Raw genomic sequence first — 20,375 nt, forward strand, 5'->3', positions numbered from 1 at the left:
AGCCTTTCCCTGCCCTCCTTTCCCTGCCTTGGTTCAAGGCCTATGGACAGAAGAAGGTGCCAAATCAGGGAGATGGAGTGGTTTGGGCAGAGGAGCTCTGGGCCTGGGACCCAATCCGGGGTCCCACCCTCCCATCTGAGTGACCATGAGCACTTCCCTTCACTCCCAGGACTTCTATTCCTCTGGAAACTAAGAGGCTCGAACCAATTGCCATATGAGTTTGTTTTTCTTCCCCAAATCCCCAGGAATGCTGTAGAGATGAAAGGCTGTCCTTGGATGAAATGACTAAGGCTGGGAATGCGTTCAGTTAATGGAAGTAGGAGAGGGGTCATGGGTAGGGAGCACATAGATTGGCTGGTCTGATGATGGTTGAACCTTATTATGGGTTCATGGAAGCTCCTCTGTACTTGTATGTATGCTTGAAAGTTTTTCCGTAATAAAAAGTCCAATTTTTTTTTTAAGTAGTCCTCATGGAGGTGTAAGAGGTGTTTAGCACGGTGTTGGCATATAAACGTTGGGTGCACGGCAAAAAGTCTGGTTGGACTCACAGCCACGTTTGACTCTCAGGGTGCTGAGTCGGTCTCAGGCACAAGAGGGCAGGGCCGTGCCTGCCAACCTCCCACCTTGGTTCTTGGTCAGACGATGGTGGCTCGCTGTGGCTCCTCCCGACCTCTTGTCCTTCCCCCCAGGTCCACGCCTCCCGCAGCAACAACATGTGCATCGTGGGTGGGTTCACCCAGATGATTCGAGAAGGAGGGGCCCGATCACTCTGGCGGGGCAACGGCATCAACGTCCTCAAAATCGCCCCCGAGTCGGCCATCAAATTCATGGCCTACGAGCAGGTGAGGACCCGGCTCTCCAGGGACAGTTGCCCCTCGGCAGCTGCATCCTGAGCGCCCCCTGGGACAAGGTCCCTGCCCTGCTGATCCCCTGGAACCCGGAGCCAGGCCTTGAACCTGAGGGACAGCCAGGCCAGGCGGGGGATGGAGAGGCCTGGGTCTGACCCCTGCACTGCCCCCACTAGCCTGTTCCACTGGGGGCCAGCGCCTGCCTTCTCTGGGCAGCATCGAAAGTCCCAGGGACACCAGGTCTCGGTTAAACCTGATCGGCTCCGGGAGGACGGGCGGGGCGGCAACAGGTGTGCTGGTCTCCAGCAGAGGGGTTTGAGTTTGTTGGCTCCTTATTCCAGATCAAACGTCTCATTGGGAGTGACCAGGAGACTCTGAGGATTCACGAGAGGCTTGTGGCAGGGTCCTTGGCAGGGGCCATCGCCCAGAGTAGTATCTACCCGATGGAGGTGAGGGCCATGTCAGTGCCGGGGCGGGCAGCCCGTGTTGGGGTGGGCGGGCGGACTGGGCCGTGCTCACGCTTCCATCACCCGCCCTGGGCTCTGCAGGTCCTGAAGACCCGGATGGCCCTGCGCAAGACAGGCCAGTACTCGGGCATGCTGGACTGTGCCAGGAAGATCCTGGCCCGAGAGGGCATGGCCGCCTTCTACAAAGGCTATGTCCCCAACATGCTGGGCATCATCCCCTACGCTGGCATAGACCTGGCCGTCTACGAGGTGAGGCCCCCTGGAGGACTCAGGCCCCTTGAGCGGCAGGAGAGATTCAGAAACGCCCTCCTGGCCATGTGTCGTCCCCCCCAGCCACCTCCCCCCACTCTCTCCTTCCAAATTCCTTTGTCCCTTGCAAGGGGTCTCCTGTCACACTGCCTGCCCATGGCAGCCCCCAGGTTCTGTACCCTAGGGGCTTGGCCGACAGATCTGGAGAGCGCGGTGCCCTGGGGGCTCCCTGGGCCCCTGCAGGCTCCAGAGCACAGGGGTCCAGCCCTCTGAGGAGAAGAAGGGGTTGCTGTCCCTGCTTCCTGCCCCCCCCAGCCCCCCACCGCCGCCCCATCCTATCTGGGAATCCCCAGTGACAGCAGAAACAAAGGGCAGGCCGTTCAGGAGCGCAGCCAGCCCCCAGGGCCAGCCCAGGCCAAGCGAGTTGGGTTACTGTGGCCTTGCGGATCCCATCCGTGTGACCGGGCAGCGCCTCCTATGTGGATCCGATATCTGCCCCCAACCCCCTCGTCTCTCACTGCCTCTCAGGCTTTTCCCTCCTGGGGCCTGCAGGCGCTTCGGCTCATCCCGCCCCTCTGTACCCTTGCAGACACTCAAGAATGCCTGGCTGCAGCGCTATGCAGTAAACAGTGCAGACCCTGGTGTGTTTGTGCTCCTGGCCTGTGGCACCATGTCCAGCACCTGTGGCCAGCTGGCCAGCTACCCACTGGCGCTGGTCAGGACCCGGATGCAGGCCCAAGGTAAGGCTAGTCGGTCCCCAGGGCCCCATCTCCCCTGGGGGCAGGTTGGGATATAGGGAGGAGCCGGCGAAAGGCCCCTGACGGGTGGCGTCTCTCACTGCAGCCTCCATGGAGGGCGCCCCCGAGGTGACCATGAGCAGCCTCTTCAAACAGATTCTGCGGACCGAGGGGGCCTTCGGCCTGTACCGGGGGCTGGCCCCCAACTTCATGAAGGTGATCCCGGCCGTGAGCATCAGCTACGTGGTGTATGAGAACCTGAAGATCACCCTGGGCGTGCAGTCGCGGTGACAGGCGGGGGCCAGCCGCCCGCGCAGACTCGCTGATCCCGGGCTCCCAGCCCTGGGATGTGTAGCCATCTCATTCTGTGAATGTACCAACACTACGCTGACTGAAGCCAAGCTGTGAAAACCCTGGGGTGCGCCCGCAAATGGGGGGGACAGAGCTGGCAGGCCACCAGGTGCGCCCTGCTGACCCCGGCCAACCCACGTGTCCATTCCAGGGAGGACCTGTGAGTGTTCCTCAGGGCCCAGGGCTCAGCAGGACATGGGCCCAAGCGCTTGGGGGCTGAACGCTGCCCAGGGGCACCTGCGGAAGAGCAGGGCTGGGAGGCCGGTTTCATCCTCCCGTCGCATCCTCGCAGCTGGACCATTGGCCTGGGCTGTCTTCTGGCCTGCTGAGCGTCTTCCCCGGGGGGCCCACCTCGCTTCCTTCCTCGCTGCTGTTTTCAATGGTAGGAGGAGGGCCCCCGGCCCTCTCCCCACGCTGCCCCTCTCTCCTCAGTCAGTGGGGAAGGGTAGTTGTACCTGAAACCTGAGCCCAGATTCCCAACTGGCCGCCCTGCCGCTGGCTGGCTGGTGCAGGGAAGAGGGCTTCCAAGCTGCCCAGCAGGCAGGCACCTGGATGCATGTGTGCATGACGGGGGCCAGGCTGCCTGGCGCATGGCTTCACAGGTCCTGGAACCCAGAGGGCCTCTGCTCCCCGCCGCTGAGGGGGGCTCATGAGGCTCTGAGCTGGGCCCGGACTCTGTCAGCACTGGCACCAGCTCAGAACCAAGTCCCTCTGCCCCACTGGCATGAGGGCAGTGGGGATCGTGTCAAAGCAGGACGGGCCATGTCTGCCCTGCATCTGCAGGCCCTGGCAAGAGAAGGAAAAGGTGTTCAAGGCCTTAATACTTACGTATCATTGGAAGAAGGGTTTTGTTCAGAAAGAGAAGCTGAACAAACGTGCAGGTTCTGGTCTTCCAGAAGGAAGACAGAGAGCCGACGGCTTGGCTGACCGCATTTAAGTCTGTTTCTGACGCCCCTGGGGACTCGCGTCTGCTCCCCACGGGGGCCAAGTGGGACCACTTCACATTCCGCTGACGCAATGTGTCACACTGCTTGGAGCCTATTTATTTTGTATTTATTTGAACAGAGTTACGTCCTAACTATTTTTATAGATTTGTTTAATTAATAGCCTGTCATTTTCAAGTTCATTTTTTATTCATATTTATGTTCCTGGTGGATTGTACCTTCCCGGCCCCCGTGAAGTGGGGTGGGGGGCGGAACCAGGGGGCTGTGGGCGTGACCCTCGTGCCTGTCCAAAGAAATTCCTCTCTGAACTGGTGACAGAAGAAAGGCAAAGAAGGCAGAAAGGCCCTGACCACAGAGAGACGGGCCCTTGGCAGGTTGGGGGGCGAGGGGGCCAGCACCCAGGAAGCCTTAGGAGCTGAGGGTTTGATCAGGGGGTGGGAAGAGGGAGGGAAACTCCCACTCCGTTGAAGATGGAAGTCCAAATCATTTCTTGGACTGGGGAGGGATTTCTTTATTTCCCCCCCTTTTTGAAGGATAGGGCAGTGAGGTACGTATCACTGAGTTTGGGGGTGAAGGCCGGAGGAGGCCACCAGCTCCCCCCGCCATCCCCTGTGAAGCGGGCTCCCTCTGTCCTGGCCACCACCCCCTCAACCCGCTCCCCCTGCTCAATAATGCTGGTCTCCGTGCAGGTGCACGGCCACACTTCCATTCACCAGAATGGCCCGATGAGGACAATTCAAATAGGATGCAAAGATCAATGCAAAAATTACTGTTATATATAAATAGAGTTGTAACTGGAATTGGTGACAAAGCAAATTAAGAAAGAATTGGGAGTTGTCATTTAAAACAGCCTTCTAATAAAGTTGTTTAAGAGCTGATGACAGAGTCATGGTTTTGCTGACCTGGGCTTGGGTGGCACGGGGCTGTCGCCACGTTAGAATGTTGTGTCACTCAAGTCCCTTCGGTCGTGTCCGACTCTGACCCCATGGGCTGTAGCCCTCCAGGCTCCTTTGTCCATGGGATTCTCCAGGCAGGAATACTGGAATGGGTTGGCATTTCCTTCAGGGGATCTTCCTGGACCAGGGATCAAACCCCCATCTCCTGCCCTGGCAGGCGGATTCTTTACCACTGAGCCACCAGGGAAGCCTACGTGTTAGAGTGCAAATCCATTTGTCTCATCAGAGGACATGAGAAAACTTCCCCCTCCCCCTTACTCAGAGCAGCTCCCCGTTTCAGGCTTCTCAAGGCACCCCCTCTTTAGAATGGATGTTTGTTGGCTTTGGGGTGCTCCAACAGGTCGCCAGTGCCCCGGGAGTTGCTGCATCCGGAGGTCCTTCCTCGGCCCTCACCTGATTCAGCCTATCCAGGGCAGAGCTGATCTCTCAGTGCTGCCGGAAGCCCCTCCTGACTCCCTCTCTCAAACTTGCTGGCTGCCCCTCTCCAGCCGCAGAGTTGGTTCCTCCCCATCCCTCTGGGGGGCCCCCCAACACTCTTTTGCTTTGTGGAAACGGAATGTTTGCAGCCGTACCTCCAGCACCTAAGACCGTTCCCAGTGCAAAGAAGTGTTCATTAAATAAGTCCACACCCCAGTCCCCCAACAAGCCCTGGGTGCCACTGTAGGGGTGGGGTGGAGCGGTGCACTATGAAGCAGCTTAGGGAACGTGCCAGGGGGCTCTGGCTTTCAGAGGCCGTAAGGGGGCACAAGAGTGTGCCTCGTGTGTGAAATGCATATGCCACTTGTGCTGGGCCCAACAGGGGCCACTCCACACCCCCCAAATTTATGTCCTTTGGGAACTTCAGATGTCGCTTAATTTGGAGACAGGGTTTTTGCAGAAGTGTTCAAGTCAAGATGGGGTCGTCCTGGGTGAGGGTGGGCCCTAAGTCCAAAGACAAGAAGAGGGAAATCTGGACACGGAGGAGCACCGTGTGAATGAAGAGCATGATGAATCCACACGTCAAGACACCAAGGGTGTCTGAGGCAAGGGGAGAGGCAGCCACGCTTTCTGCCTCAGACCCTCCAGAAGGAGCCAAACCGCCGGCACCGGGGTTTCTGGCTTCTGGCCTCCTGCACTGAGAGAATTCCATTCCATTGTTTTCCGCCATCCAAGTTCAGGGTGGTTTGTTACAGCTAGGAAAGTAACACGCCATGTGCGTCACCTTGTTACCAGGGCAACGGGCATAAACCGTTTCCCAAGCATTGGGTCCCCCCAGCCGCCCCATCCAGGCTTCTTGGGACGGTGGCCGGGTCCCACGTTCCCAGGTGCTCGGTCCCACTCACTGGGAGAGCGGCTCCTCCAGCACAGAAGTTCGATTTGGGAGGTGGGTGACAATATTGGTCACCAAGCCAACCTTTCTGTGGTTACCGCCTTTGTTCCTTCCCCCCTCCTTCCAATCTTATTAATTATTTAGTTGGCTGCCCCGGGTCTTAGTTGCAGCATGCAGGATCTTTTAGTTGCAGCATGCGAGAGCTAGTTCCCTGACCTGGAATCGAACCTAGTGCCCTTGCTTTGAGAGCACAGCCTCAGCCCCTGGACCAGGGGAGTCTCCTCCATCCAGTCTTTAATCACATGTCACCTTCTTACGGAGGCTTTCCCTGGCCATCTTACAGGAGCAGCCCTGTTCCCTCCACAGCCCAGTTCATTCACCACCCCGTTTGTTTCTCTCCCTCATACTTCTCACCACCAACTAGAGGATCGACTTTCTCATATGCTGTTCCCAGTACGTGCCCGGCACCCACTACAGGCTTAACGAGTAGTTCGTCATTGGATAAAATCCATGCACACGTCCTGTCATGTGGGAGGCAGAATTACATCCCCTCCCAAAGACATGCGCGTCCTAATCCCCAGAACCAGTGCATTAGGTGGCAAGGCAAGCAAAGGCTAATTAAGGTAACAGATGGAATTAAGTTTGCCAATCAGCTGACCTTCAAACAGGGAGAGAGAGTAGCCTGGATTATCCAGGTGGACCCAAGATAACAAGATGCTTCCTTGTGGGAGAGGAAGGCAGGGAGAGAGCCAGGGAGACTGGACAAAGGACTCAGCCCGGGCCGCTTGCTTTGAAGATGGAGGAAGGAGCCCTGAGTTAAAGATTCTTGTGGCCTCTAGAAACTGGAAAAGGCAAGGTCGAGTCTCCCAGAAAACCTCCAGAAGGATCGCTGCCTTGAGGACGACCTTGACTTTAGCCCAGTGAGACACACTCCAGACCTCCGACCTCCAGACGCGCCTTGGGAGGGCTGTTGGGAAGTTGAAACGAGACAGGAAATGGAAATGGCTGGTCCTTAAACACTTGCAGTGCCCTGGCCCCATCCTGGATTCCAAACACAGAGTAATTTCCCCTAAATGCTCTTTCATTCCACTCCTCCCCTGCCTCCCCCGCCCCCACCCCCCGCCCCCACTGAGGAGGCCTGGGATCTCTGGCTTTGTTGGGTGGTGTGGGAGGGTGGGGAGACCTGGCCCATATTCTGTGCGCTTCCTTCCTGGAGCGAGACATTTTCATCTCAGTCCCGGGAGTGCCATCGCTGAGCTGCAGCTCTGTGCACACGGGACAAGGGCTGCTGCCATGTCCCCATTTTACAGACGTGGAAACTAAGACCCCAGAAGGGGCAGGGGCTTGCCCAGGGCCTCCCTGGGAACAGGTGACAAGACCTTGAAGCAGATGAGAGTGACCCACTCTGGCTGTGTGCTTGGGGGTGAAGATATGGCTGGTCCCTGCCCCGACACCAGGCCTGGCAGCCTTGGACCCACACCACGACTCACCTGCAGGGAACTTTCACTGAGGGGCAGGGGCTCCTTGCCTGACCTCAGGTAGGTGACACCTGGTCCCTGGCCACTCTCCCGGCCAGGAGGCCCCAGAGAGCTGGGGGAAAGTGAGGCAGGGCTGTGCTTGAATCCTGGCACCTGGCAGTGTGATCTTAGGCAAGTCTCATGCCTCTCTGAGCCTCAGTTTCCTCATGAGGAAGATGGGCACGGTATTTGCCTTACAGCTCAGGGCCAGGAGGAACACCAGATTCATCCAAAGGGCAAATGTTAGGAATTCCCTGGTGGTCCAGGGGTTAGGGCTCTGCATTCTCATATGTGGAGGGTCCAGGGTTCAATCCCTGGTCGGGAAACAAAGATCCTGCAAACCACAACTCAGCTAAAACATACATATATTCTTTTTCTTTTTAAAGGGCATAGGTTGAACCAAGATTCAAAACAGCTTTGCTGACTCGGAAGCCCCAAGCCCGGTTCTCACCTTGGTTCGCAGCCAGGCTGCCCCCAGGCCCCCTCTCAGCAGTCCCAGCGGACTGGAATGTAGGGGAAGGGTGAGAGGAGCAGCAGCCTGCACGCCGGGCCCCACTGCCCAAGCATGGACCTTGGTCTCTGCCGCCCAGGGCCAGCAAGGAAGCAGGAGCGGACCAGCGAGGCCCCATCAGAGGGACTGGAGAGGCTGCCAGTGCTGGGTGGGAAGAAGGCCAGTGGGAGGGCAGGGAGGAACCAGGAGTGAGGAGACTGAGGCCAGAGGTGGGCCAGAGGGCTGCCCCAGGCCCCCAGGCCTCTCCAAATCTCAGTTTCCATAACACCGAGGTTGGCGCCGGAGAGGGGGCATGGGGAGTACAAAGGAATGGGCTCTCTGGGCCTTTTCCCATCACCACTCCGCATGGTCCCTGTGGCCCAGGAGGAACGACTATCTCTCCACAGCAGCTGTGAAGGCCCTGAGCTGGCTCCACCCACACCCGCCAGTTTGCTGGGGGCCCCTGACTGCATCAAAGAGCCCAACCCCTGCCCTGCATTTTTTTTTTTTACGTGTGTCCATTTATTGATTGCTGGGAATACAACTTATTGAGAATACACTGACACAGAGCCAGGACTTGCCTCTGGCACTTGGCTCCCTGTAACTGGTTCTCTTCCCTGACTATACTGTAGTAAGATTTAGTCTTGCCTGACTGTACTGTTTGTATTAGTGTCCTAATGACAGATTTTATTTTCCTAAGTTCGAAAATCACTGCAAACAGTGAGTGCAGCCAGGAAATTAATAAGACACTTCCTCCTTGGAAGAAAAGCTATGACAAATCTAGACAGCATATTCAAAAGCAGAGATATCATTTTGCTGACAAAGGTCCATATAGTCGATACTATGGTTTTTCCAGTAGTCATGTACAGATGTGAGAGTTAGACCTTAAAGAAGGCTGAGTGTCAAAAAATTAATGCTTTCCAATTGTGGTGCTGGAGAAGACTCTTGAGAGTCCCCTGGACTGCAAGGAGATCAAACCACTCAATGCTAGAGGGAATCAACTCTGAATATTCACTGGAAGGACTGATGCTGACGTTCCAGTATTTGGGCCACCTGATGCAAAGAGCCGACTCACTGGAAAAGACCCTGATGCTGGGAAAGATTGAAGGCAAAAGGAGAAGGGGGAGGCAGAGGATGAGATGGTTAGATGGCATCACCAACTCAATGGACATGAGTTTAAGCAAACTCTGGAAGATTCTAAAGGACAGAGGAGCTTGGTGTGCTGCAGGCTGTGGGGTGCAGAGTGTTGGACACAGCGACTGAGCAACAACAAAGACTGCTGTTACAAATCGCCATCAACGCGGCATCTTAAAACGGCACGTATTTATTCCCAATAGACCTAGAGGCCGGAAGTCCAAAATCTATCTCAATGGACTGAAATCTAGGTGTCCCACAGGGTGCTTCCTTCCGGAGGCTCTCAGGGAGAATTCATCTCTTGCCTCTTCCGGCCTCTGGAGACCGGCTGCTCTCCTTGACTTGTGACCTCCTCCTGGCATCATTCCAGCCTCTCACTTCTGTTCTCAGATCTCTTCAGTCAAAGCTCCCTCTGCCTCCATCTGATAAGCAGACTGTGATTACATTTAGGGCCCAGCTGGATAATCCAGGAAAATCTCTCCATCTCAAAATCATTAATTTAATCACATCAACAGAGTCTTTTTGCCACATAAGGTAATGTTCCCAGCTTCCAGGGATTAGGTCCTGGATATATTTGGGGGTCGTTATTTAGCCCACTACCCCATCCCCCCACCACTATCAGCCCTGTTCTCTGTTAGACACTTCTGCCCGTCCAAATCCTTCCCATCCAACTGGTTAAATAAATTCGGCAGCCGTGGCATACAGCGGAGCAATCATTAGAAACAGTGAGGGAGAATGCTTGCTGATCTGGAATACATTGTGATCTGAATTTTTATTTAAAAAAATATTTCTAGAGAGAGGAATATCATAATATTCTGATTAAGGTCACTGTTTCTGGGTCCTGAAAATCTAGATGCAAATCCTTCCTGTGCTCTTTACTGTGTGACACCAAGCAATTCACTTAATCGGATGCCTCAGTTTCTTCATCTGTAAAATGGGAATACTTGTACTTACCTCAGAGGGATATTAAAAGGCTGTGTAAAGTGCTTAAAACAGTGCTTGCCACAAAATAGGCCCTATTTAACTCTTGGAGGGTTTTCCCTTGTAGCTCAGTCAGTAAAGAAACCCTGCAAGGCAGGAGACCCAGGTTTGATTCCTGGGTTGGGAAGATCCCCTGGAGAAGGACATGGCAGCCCACTCCAGTATTCTTGCCTGGAGAATCCCATGGACAGAGGAGCCTGGCGGGCTATAGTCTATGGGGTCACAAGAGTCAGACAAGACTGAGCAACTAAACCTCCACCAACTGTGGGATACATTTGTTGTTGTTGCTCAGTTGCTCAGTCATGTCCAACTCTGAGACCCTATTGACTGCAACACGCCAGGCTTTCCTGTCCTTCACCATCTCCCGGAGCTTATGCAAACTCAGGTCCATTGAGTCAATGATGCCATCCAACCACCTCATCCTCTGTCATCCCCTTCTCTTCCTGACTTCAATCTTTCCCAGAATCGGGGTTTTTTCTAATGAGTTGACCCTTCACATCATGTGGTCGAAGTAGTGGAGTTTCAGCATCAGCATCAGTCCTTCCAATGAATATTCAGGCTTGATTTCCTTTAGGATTGACTGGTTTGATCTCCTTGCAGTCAAAGGGATTCTCAAGAATCTTCTCCAACATTTATATGTTGGATACATATAAATACTTATATGTAAAATATAAATATATGTAAAAATGTAAGATATTTTATGTCTATATATATATATATACACACACACACTAAATGCTGCCTACAAAAAGATACTAGAAGGCTATTCTCCAAAAAACATGTTTTTAAGTTCTTCTTATTGTATTTGTTTTTTAAATATGTATTTATTTGGCTTTGCTGTGTCTTAGTTACAGCACACAGGATCCTCACTGTGGCATGCAGGATCTTTGAACTCTTAGTTGCAGCATGTGGGCTCTAGCTCCCTGACCAGGGACTGACCTTGGGCCTCCTTAATTGGGAGTGAGGAGTCTTAGCCACTGGACCACCAAGGAAGCACCCTGAATTTTTAAATTGTTTTTAAAAATTTTAAATCTCAGTGATGGGTCTATAAATAATTGGTATCATCTTTTTGCTTCTCTGCAAGATCTGTTTATGCACAATACACAATTATTTGTATAATAAAAATGAAATTTTAAAATTTAACCATCTAACAAAAAAAGCAACCCAGAATCCTAATCCTTAAAGCCTCTGCTGTGGCTCACTCTCCCCTGGGAGCCTTCCTGATCTGCAGAGTCTCAGGACTCTCCCCTTCTTACTTCCTGGAGCTCTTGTCTGGAAACAGTAGCTCTCAGCTGTGAACTGCAGGAGCCCAGATGGAAACAGAGCTGGAGTGTGTTCTGAGAAGAAACAGTACCTCACTGGCTGCAGAAAAACACCCCTCACCCATCAACAGTGCACATCAACTTTGTGCAACCTTCCCATCCCCGATTACAACCTCATGAAGGGTAATTGACCTCCAAGGGCTTGCCCAAGGTCACAGAGTACAGAGTTCCCACCTCAAACCCGCTGCTGCCACCACCGCCACAGGGCACTCACCATTACCTGAGCTTGAGCAAAATGGGGCAAGGGTTCCTGGCTTGCAGTTCTTTCCCCTGAGACGCGTGACTCTCCCTACCCACTCATCTTCAGACCCTTGCATGTTAACCCCACTTTTGTTGCGTTAGTCGTTCAGTCCTGTCCGACCCTTTGTGACCCCATGGACTGCAGCCCATCAGGCTCCTCTGTCCATGGAATTCTCCCAGCAAGAATACTGGAGTGTGTTGCCACGCCCTTCTTCAGGGAATCTTCCTGACCCAGGGGTCAAACCCAGGTCTCCTGCATTGCAGGCAGATTCTTTACCATTTGAGCTCCCCAGGAAGCCCATTTTCCAGATGGGCAAGTAAGAGTCCTTGGAGAAGGAAGATGGCCCAAAGATGCGATCCCAGGATTGGCCGCAAGGTGGCAGCACCAGGCCTTACGACCTGCTCCTCTGGGCTTTGCGTCCTCTTACCGCCCTCTGGCGATTATGGGAAAAGGCGACTGAGGCAAGGTTGTCGCCTCTGGGGAGAATACTCTGACAGAAGCAGGACTCGGGGCCCCTTGCATTGGTGGCCTTGCGTTGACTGGCCATTATCCAGGCCCTGTCACAGGGAAGTCCCTGTCACAGGGAACTTCTAATTAGTGGTTCTAAAAGTCCAAGGAACTTGGACTTTTCATCAAGGTGACCATTTAGAGGAGGTGGGTGAGGTTAGGAGGTATGGACAGGCTCCTCTCCGCCTGCAGCAACCTCAGGGATGAAGCCGCAGTGAGGAGTCAGGCCCCTTTCCCCAGGATGGCTGCTCTGTCGTTAACCGGATCTTCCTCTGAGAATCGCAAAGTCAGAAGAAAACATCTCTGCGAACACGAGGAGAGGTGTGGCGATGAGCAGCTGGGGTCTGGCCTGCACCACGGGGTCTCCTTAACTAGGCCAGGCCTCCCGAGGAAGCCAAGGCTGGGAGACCCAATCACCGGATTCAGCAGGAGCAGAAAAGGTAAGGGGCACAGGGTGGGGTTGTGAGACGTGAGACCCTCCCCAGGCCACAGTATCATGGACTGAAGGTGGCCGCCTTATCCCGAGCGGGTCACATCCAATGCTCCCTTTGGGGATTCTGGGATTGAGACAGAGAAAGGCCAGCCAGCCTCCTAGAACAGCTGGAAAAATACCAAGTAACTCCGGGCGGGCGACATGGAAAAGGCCGTCTGTGAAGAGAAGGAAAGCAGGGAGGGGAAGGGATATAGGAAGGCCTCCCCCAGCGCATCATGGAGCTACTGGCCTAGTTCCTGCCCTGCTGCGGGAGGCTCTACAGCCATCACCGGCCCCTTGGGGACTTAAAAGCCTATCGGTGAAGGGGGAGCAGCATCCCGGCCAGCAGTGACTGGAGACCCGAACACCTGTTGGCCCCTCAGAGGTGGCTTCCACGGCTCCTCATCCCTCAGACGTGCGGTGTGACGTCAGGCCTCAGCTTCCCTCCTTCCTCCCACAGGAGCAGACGCGAAGACCCAGCCCATGTGACAGGGTGACGAAGGCAGATGCTCATAACGGGAACCAAACCAAGCAGGTGGCGGACAGCCCTGCAGAAGCTGAGGCCGCTGCCTCCCCACATGGCACTGTCTGCCTCCGGAGGGCTTAAGGTCCGTGCTGCCTTATCTGTTCAGTTCAGTCACTCAGTCTTGTCTGACTCTTTGCGACCCCATGGACTGCAGCATGCCAGGCCTCCCTGTCCATCACCAACCTTATTTGAACATGTGCTAATACAAAGACCATGAATTATTTCTATGTTTTAAAAAAAATTAAAGAAAAAGGTTCAACTCTCCTGGGGGGATCTGAGGGAGTTGGCCCGTCACTCCCCGACAGGGAGGGCACAGCACATAGTGATCAGCTCACTGGCTGTCTGTCCAGCCTCTGGAGGGCAACCTCGGCGGACCAGCATGCCCATCATCTGCTGAAACCAGGAGAGCAGGGACCCCACAGCCCCTCCTTATTCCCAGAGCTGCTTCTCTCTATAGACTCCTGTCCTACCGTCCATCCCGTGAAGTCCCAGGCCTGGGACTGAAGCCCTGGGTGGCCAGGAGGGCCCCGTGTCCTCTGATCCCTGGTCTCCTGGTCTGTAGAGCAGGACTGGAACAACTCCAGCCCCCGCTAAGCCGGGCATCCTTCCACACACTGACCTGCATCTTGCGGTTGAGCCGTTACAACTGTCCCTGGAGGTGGGGGCCATCCTTGAGCCCCCTTGACAGAGGGGGAGGCTCGGGCTCAGAGAGGGGTGCTGCTGCCCTGCCCAGAGTCCCACAGTCAGTGGGGAGCAAAACCGGACCCATGCCCCAGGCCATCTCTGCACCTCCCTGCTGAGCATTCCGTGGCCACGAACCCAGGGATTCCAGGACACAAAGCCCACTGAGCCTTTCACCCAGGCCTGACCCTTGCTAAGCCCTGGACAAACAGTATTAACGGCCAGGGCGGCCTTCCCTAACCTGCACTGACCTCCACTACAGTGCCACCATGTGGGGAGCCGCAAACCTTTTCTTTATTGCAAATATGATATACAGTCCCAGTGTGGGGGTGGGGTACCTGGGAACTGCAGGACCCAGAGGGAGCCAAGGACGGGGGTCTCCCAAAACCAAAGGGTCCCCGCTTCCCTTGCTCAGGGCAGGAGCCCAACCTGACTCCCGCCACGCAGCACAGACAGGGCAGCCTCGAGAGCCCCAGAGAAGGCTGAGAGTAGGGAGGCCCAGGAGGGAGTCGGGGAGGGTCAGCCCCTGGGGTTGGTGTGGAGGGAGGTAGCCTTCCATGCCCCATGGATGGAAACCAAGTCTGGGCTTTGTCCCCCAGGGCCGCAGCAGACGTCCAGTGTTAGAAGCAAGGGGGCTGGCAGGGCGGGGTGCGCAAGAGGCCAAATGATCCTGTCCCCCACTGCACAGTGCCTCAGCGTCGCCAAGTGCTGCCCCAGCGGCCCTGGTCCTTCACAGCTGGCATCTTCTGCTGTTTCTGCCCCCGCCCCCCGGCAGGGATCACGAGGCTCAGCTCACTGGGGGGCCTCGGCGATGGCCTTCTCCACCCGCAGGTACCAGGGCTGGATGTGAGTGTGACGCATGAGGTCGTCGAAGGCCTCCAGACCCTCCATCACACGCAGCACGCCGTAGACTGCCTGGGGGTGGGTACAGAGGGGTGTCAACACCGGCCCATCACCTCCCCTCTCTGAGAGCCCCATGACTTACTCTAGGGAAACAGCAAATTAGCCAAGATGGGTGGTCAGGCTCTCTTGCCCCGCACTCTCTCGCCTTTGCCCCATGTTTTGTGAATAATCAATATGTAATGGCCGAGATCACTTACAGCACTGCGCGTGAGCCTCACGAGGTACTCGCTGGGCCACGGGCTACTTTTGTTCTGTAAGCATATATAAGCTCCACCTGGAACGCCCCAGAGGTTGTGTTGTGTTATGTGAGCTTATGTTATGTCTGCGGCTACGGCTGCTGTGCCAGCCAGGAGAGAATAAACGCGTCTGTAGTTCCTACGGCTCTCTGAGCTTTCTTCCAGCCTCTCAGCTCGTGCCTTGTCTCCCCTGGGCTCAGCAAACAGTGCAGTGTGAACAGCAAGACAATTGGCATCACAAACAGGATCAGCGATACAATTGGCGTAGTCAGCAGGATTAGCGAGACACCCGCTAATGGGCCAGCTTTGCATGTGGGGCTTTGAATGAAGTGTGTGGGCTGGTTGCAGGTTTTGCCTGTCCTGCACCTACATCCCCTTTTCTGGGCAACAAACCAACCCCCCTCCCCCGATTCAGAGTTTCCTTTGAGAAAATGCCCTTCCCCCACCCTCAGTTCCTGAGATTTTAGAAGAGGGGACCCCATCACCTACTCCAAGACCTGAACCTTGCAAGCCACATATTCTACCCTGGCAGAACTACTTCAAGGATTGGCACTAAGGTCAGGCTAACAAGACCCTGTCGCAGTACTTTTTGCTAGGTAGAAGCCTGGAGCACTCGTTTTCCTTAGGCCGTTGACAATCAGTAGAGCCAGGTGCCCCTGGGATGGAGGAGCTGTGAGATGCAGGTATTGCCCACACCTGGGTTTTCCCAGCCTGGGCCCCCAGGGAGAGACCCTCTAATATGTGCACCCCCTGCCACCACCACACTCACCAGATCTGCCAGGTTCGGCTTCTGGCCCCCCATGAAGGGCCGGTCTTTGCCCACAGCTGCCACCCACTTGTTGGCAGCCTCGTAGAGATCCTCCCGCACGTCATCCCGGAGGTGGTGCCTGGGCAGGGATGGAGAAGAAGTCCATCAGGGGGATTCCAAACTCTGGCATGGGTGGGGAGCGCGGGAAGGCCTGGGGACCAGCGCAGCTCTCGGGGCCAGTGAGGGGGACCGAGGAAGGTACAAGACAGGGACCCAGAACTGGACTCCAAGGCCAGCCCTGCTTCTCCTGGGGTGGGGGAGGCAATCAGGAGTTTTGGGGTTTGAGTCTCAGATGGGCTAATGCTGGGGGATGGGAAGCCCCCAGGTGCATGCACGCGTACCCACCCACACACTCACGCATGCACCATCACCTGCGCTTGAGCCGCTTGCTGATGAAGTACATGGCAGCTGCGCCCATGTACTTGGCCATGGCGCCCTCCACGGTCCCAAAATTGCCCTCCTTGACAATGTAGTCAAAGGAGGCCAAGGCCTCGGCCGGCGTGCGGTACACGTTGGGGGAGATGAGGTGTACCAACCAGTCATCCACCCACTGCCGCCACTTCATCTCCTCCCTGCAGGCGAGGGGGACAGAGGGCAGGCCAGGTGGGCTTCCTGAGCCAGCATCTCCTCTCCTCCCTGCAGGCAAGGGGGGCAGAGGGCAGGCTTGGTGGGCTTCCTGTACGAGCGCCCAGGATGGGGGGAGGCACAAGGGGACTTAGTCCTACCTGTGGCCCAGCCCCAGCCCTCACAGATTACAGCATCTTGCTCAGCCTGGTCCCCTCGGAGGGGAGACCACCCCCTCCCCACATCCCCAGGGCCAGCCCCGGCCCCACTCACGTCCTGGCCTCCTTCCCCCCATACATCCGCTGGGCTTCCTTCTCATCCAGCATGAGCCAGTACTTGTTGCAGAATTCAGTCACCTCCTTGCCCTGGTCGTTCACCGCCTTCATGGGTGGATAGTAGGTGATGATGTCCGCCAGGGGTTGCCTTTGGGAGACATCTAGAGTTTTACCCCGACTCCCTTTTCCTCACGGAGCCTAAGCCCTCACCTCCTCTGGATGAATAATACCTCCCTGACCTGAGTCAACCTGCAGAAGCTTCCCACTCTCTTGTGGGTGACACAGGAGATCCTGCAGCAAGAGGGATTTGGGGCAGACTCCGGAAGCACCTCCCGGACAGAGGGAGATGTGCGTAGGAGAGGAAGGGGGGATCTCAGAGTGACACCCACAACCCATTCTGGAAATCTAAGCTGCAGCCCCACCCCCACTCCCATGGAGGAGCCCAGGGGAGGCCTCCCTGAGACAGGAGAGGCCATGAGACACAGTGCCAGCCTTGGCCGCAGGGGCTCCTTACCCTGACACCAGATAGGTCTTGAGAGCACTGATGATGACAGAAGAGTCGTTCAGTTGTTGCTGGAGAAGAGAATGGTTTAGATCAGGGCTGGGAGGGGCGGTGGAGACTGGCTGACTGGCCACTGGCCGGATCACCAGGGGCTCTTCTACAATCCTGACACCCAGACATTCTGCAGGAACTGGTCAGGGGATCCTGGGTGTTGTGTCCCTGTCCCTGGGGGTTTGCCCTGAAAACTGATGCTCACTGAGTTCTACCTCCCCCCAGGTCACAGTCCCCACTATCAGGGAAGCCTGTCCTGTGTAAGGGAGACCCAAGTGTGGCTAATGGACAGGAGGAGGTGGGAAGGACCCAGCATCTGAGCCCTGCCCTCACCCACATGACCTCCTGGGCTCTGAGGGGCTGGGTAGACTCAGAAGCTACAGACTAGGAGCCAAGTCCTACACCCCGGAGGGTACGGTTCTCTGTTGATCAATGAAGCCAAGTCAGAGAGGCTAAGTGACTGGTCCTAAGTCACACAGCCAGGGAGTGGCAGAGCCCCTCCTTGAATCCAGTCCACCCAGACTTCAGAACCCACTGAAGCTCTGTGGCACTCTGCCTCCCTTAGACTCACTGGTTTATAATCCTCAGCGGAAATTCAAAGAGCCCACGTTCCTCCCAGGGCTGCAGAGCAGGGCCCGACTCAGGGGTGTCCCAGGACAACCCAGGACACTGGGGCAGGGGGCAGCTCCCCAAGGCTCACCAAACTCTCTCCTTCCTGGGCCATAACGATGGGCACCTTCCTGTAGGAGGAGAACTTGATCTCGGCCCGGCGCACAGGGTTCACCTCCACCACCTGGTAGGGCAGGGCGTGGAAGTCGAGGAAGGCGCGGACCTTGCTGCAGAACGGACACGTTTTGTACTGGTACAGCGTCAGCTGCAGGCGGCTGGACAGGGAGAGCTGGACAAGGAGCAGAGAAGGAACTTCTGAAGCCGGGTGCCCAGGCCCCGCCCCCAAGCAAACCTTTCCCAGGGGAGTTTTCCAGAGTCTCTGAGAACTTCGGGAGGAATGGGGGATGGGTGGCAGGGAGGTGGGGAAGGGCTCTTGCAGCAGACAGTTCAGGCTCAAGCCCGTCCAGGGGGGTCCCCGGGCAGAAAGTCTGTTCTGTGTAGGAGGGATCTTCTCATCTTTGTCCAATGCTAGACAGACATCGCTCTGCTCCTTCCGGTCCCAGGGGAATGTCAGACACGGCAGGTGTGTGCCTCCAGATGCAACTGTTTCAACTCGGAAGTGCCCACCCCTACTCCCTCGACCCAAGGCATATCTGGATGAGGGGGCAGAGCCCAGCGTTTCCGAGTGGTGGTGGTGGTCGTTCAGTCGCTCAGTCGTGTCAGACTCTTCGTGACCCCATGGATTGCAGCATGCTGGGCTTCCCAGTCCTTCACTATCTCCCAGAGTTTGCACAAACTCATGTACAAAGGCCCAACAGGAGAGGGTGGTATCTGGGCCCCTGGCCTTCATAGAGCAGGAGAGCCCCAGATGAGCTTGCCGCATACTCATGTTTGAAAGTCACAGCTGCGGTCCCCCTCCCCCATTGTTCAGAGATGGGAGACTGAGGCTGGGCCATGGAGGTGGGTGGGCAGGGAGACACAGAGAACTCCACTCCCCATCTACCTGATCCTGTTCCCAGGGGTTCAGGAAAGAGGCACCTGTGGATGTGTGGTGGGGGTGGGGGCTGGCACTGTGCACAAAGCATAGCAAAGGGCAGCTGGATCATCCCCTTGCCTGGGGGGACATACCCTTGTTCCTTGTCTCAGGGCCTGGAATCTACCATCATCAGTTTCGTAAAAATAGAACACTAATAATACTAATAAATACACAACCTCAGGATTTGGAGACAGGGGTAGGGAGGCGAAAAATGTTTGGAAAGTGATAAACCGTGCAAGAGACTTGCCCTTTTCAGTGATTTACAAATCTTCCCATTAAAAAGTCTTAAAACACGTTTGTAAAACGACTTTAAAACAGAGGCAGTTCCAGTTAGCGGCATCATTAAGGCTCCATTTCACAGATGAGGACATTGAGGGCTGGAGGGCTTAAAACCAGGTCACTGGCTCAAGGTCAAGAGGCGACAGAGGAGGTGATTTCTGACGCCGCCGGTTCCCAGAAGTCCCGAGGTTCCGCGCTCACCCCAGGGCCCCTACCCAAGGCTCGGTCCTTACCTGTGCGGCTTGCTACCCAAGCCCTTACCTCGGGCTTACCTGTGTGGCCGAGCGCTCTGCGCGGAGGTTCTGGGCGCGCAGGTGCCACCGCGCCGTGTGGTATAGTCCCAGGGCGCCACCCAGGGCCAGCGCCGCCGCCCCCAGAAGCCGTGGACCCCCCTTGCGGGCCGTAGCGGCGGGGCCCGAGCCTCCCGCTGCCCCGGTGAAGCCGGCCCGGCTCTGCGCGTGGAGTCCCAGCGCCGGCCGATCGCCCAGCCTCCAGGCCAGAGCGCGCCCGTGGGGCCACAGAGCCCGTACAGCGTGGGCCATGTTTGCTCCTCCAGCGCCGCGGAAGGGCGCGAGAAACAAAGACTGCCTTGGCTCTGGCTCCCCTTGAAGGGGCGGGGCCAGCCGGTTGCCAGGGGTGACGGTGACGCCGAGCGGGGCGGGGGCAGCCCTCGTGGGACTGAGCTTGAGTCCCCGGCGCCCAACTTTTAAAACACCCATCAGAGCCGAAGAAACACCTGAGGATATCTGCTAACTGCCCCCGGCTTCTAGAGTGTAGACGTAACTGGTCTCGGTGGTGACCCGGAGCCGAATGCAGGAACTAAGGCATGCAGCTCGCCATGTAGCCCTCAGTTCAGTTCAGTCACGTCCGACTCTGCAACCCCATGGACTGCAGCACGCCAGGCCTCCCTGTCCATCGCCAACTCCCGGAGTTTACTCAAACTCATCTCCATTGAGTCGGTGATGCCATCCAACCGTCTCATCCTCTGTCGTCCCCTTCTCCTCCCACCTTCAATCTTTCCCAGCATCAGGGTCTTTTCAAATGAGTCAGCTCTTCGCATCAGGGGACCAAAGTATTGGAGCTTCAGCTTCAGCATCAGTCCTTCCAATGAATATTCAGGACTGATTTCCTTTAGGATGGACTGGCTGGATCTCCTTGCAGTTCAAGGGACTCTCAAGAGTCTTCTCCAATACCACAGTTCAAAAGCATCAATTCTTCGGCGGTTAGCTTCCTTTATAGTCCAACTGTTACATCCATACGTGACTACTGGGAAAACCATAGCTTTGACTAGACGGACTTTTGTTGGCAAAGTAATGTCTCTGCTTTTTAATATGTGGCCCTTAGTGTCACCCATAACAGGCACCCAATCGAAAGAGACTG

The 20,375-nt window shown here is 55.9% G+C and overlaps 2 protein-coding genes across 7 annotated transcripts in view; one reads left to right on the forward strand and one right to left on the reverse strand.

Annotated features, from left to right (window-relative positions):
* The window catches only part of SLC25A25 (solute carrier family 25 member 25), a 36,547-nt gene extending 32,073 nt beyond the window's left edge, over positions 1-4,474 (forward strand). For all 6 annotated transcript variants that reach the window (XM_055541259.1, XM_055541260.1, XM_055541263.1 and 3 more), the window contains 5 exons: positions 690-842; positions 1,190-1,297; positions 1,397-1,564; positions 2,154-2,304; positions 2,408-4,474. In XM_055541259.1, the coding sequence (XP_055397234.1) occupies positions 690-842; positions 1,190-1,297; positions 1,397-1,564; positions 2,154-2,304; positions 2,408-2,592 (765 nt within the window). In that variant the 3' untranslated portion in view covers positions 2,593-4,474. The remainder of the gene's footprint in view (positions 1-689; positions 843-1,189; positions 1,298-1,396; positions 1,565-2,153; positions 2,305-2,407) is intronic.
* Positions 4,475-13,061: 8,587 nt separating this feature from the next.
* On the reverse strand, positions 13,062-19,569 carry PTGES2 (prostaglandin E synthase 2). Its single transcript, XM_055541266.1, has 7 exons — positions 19,268-19,569; positions 17,772-17,969; positions 17,033-17,091; positions 16,517-16,666; positions 16,051-16,251; positions 15,641-15,758; positions 13,062-14,647 (listed from the first exon to the last, which is right to left on the reverse strand). The coding sequence occupies exons 1-7, from the start codon at positions 19,535-19,537 to the stop codon at positions 14,525-14,527; spliced, it is 1,119 nt and encodes a 372-aa protein (XP_055397241.1). The 5' UTR covers positions 19,538-19,569; the 3' UTR covers positions 13,062-14,524.
* Positions 19,570-20,375: the final 806 nt, after the last annotated feature.

The sequence above is a fragment of the Bubalus kerabau genome, chromosome 11 (assembly GCF_029407905.1).
Source record: "Bubalus kerabau isolate K-KA32 ecotype Philippines breed swamp buffalo chromosome 11, PCC_UOA_SB_1v2, whole genome shotgun sequence".
In the NCBI taxonomy this organism is placed as follows: domain Eukaryota; kingdom Metazoa; phylum Chordata; class Mammalia; order Artiodactyla; family Bovidae; genus Bubalus; species Bubalus kerabau.

Bases quoted from the DNA above. Each gene is read 5' to 3' on its own strand.
- PTGES2 (XM_055541266.1), bottom strand. From the start codon at position 19,537: ATGGCCCACGCTGTACGGGCTCTGTGGCCCCACGGGCGCGCTCTGGCC. The intron at 17,092-17,771 runs GTGAGCCTTGGG...TCTCTTCTCCAG, and splicing joins CCCAGGAAGGAGAGAGTTTG to CAACAACTGAACGACTCTTC. The intron at 15,759-16,050 runs GTGATGGTGCAT...ATCCCTGCCCAG, and splicing joins AGCAAGCGGCTCAAGCGCAG to GCACCACCTCCGGGATGACG.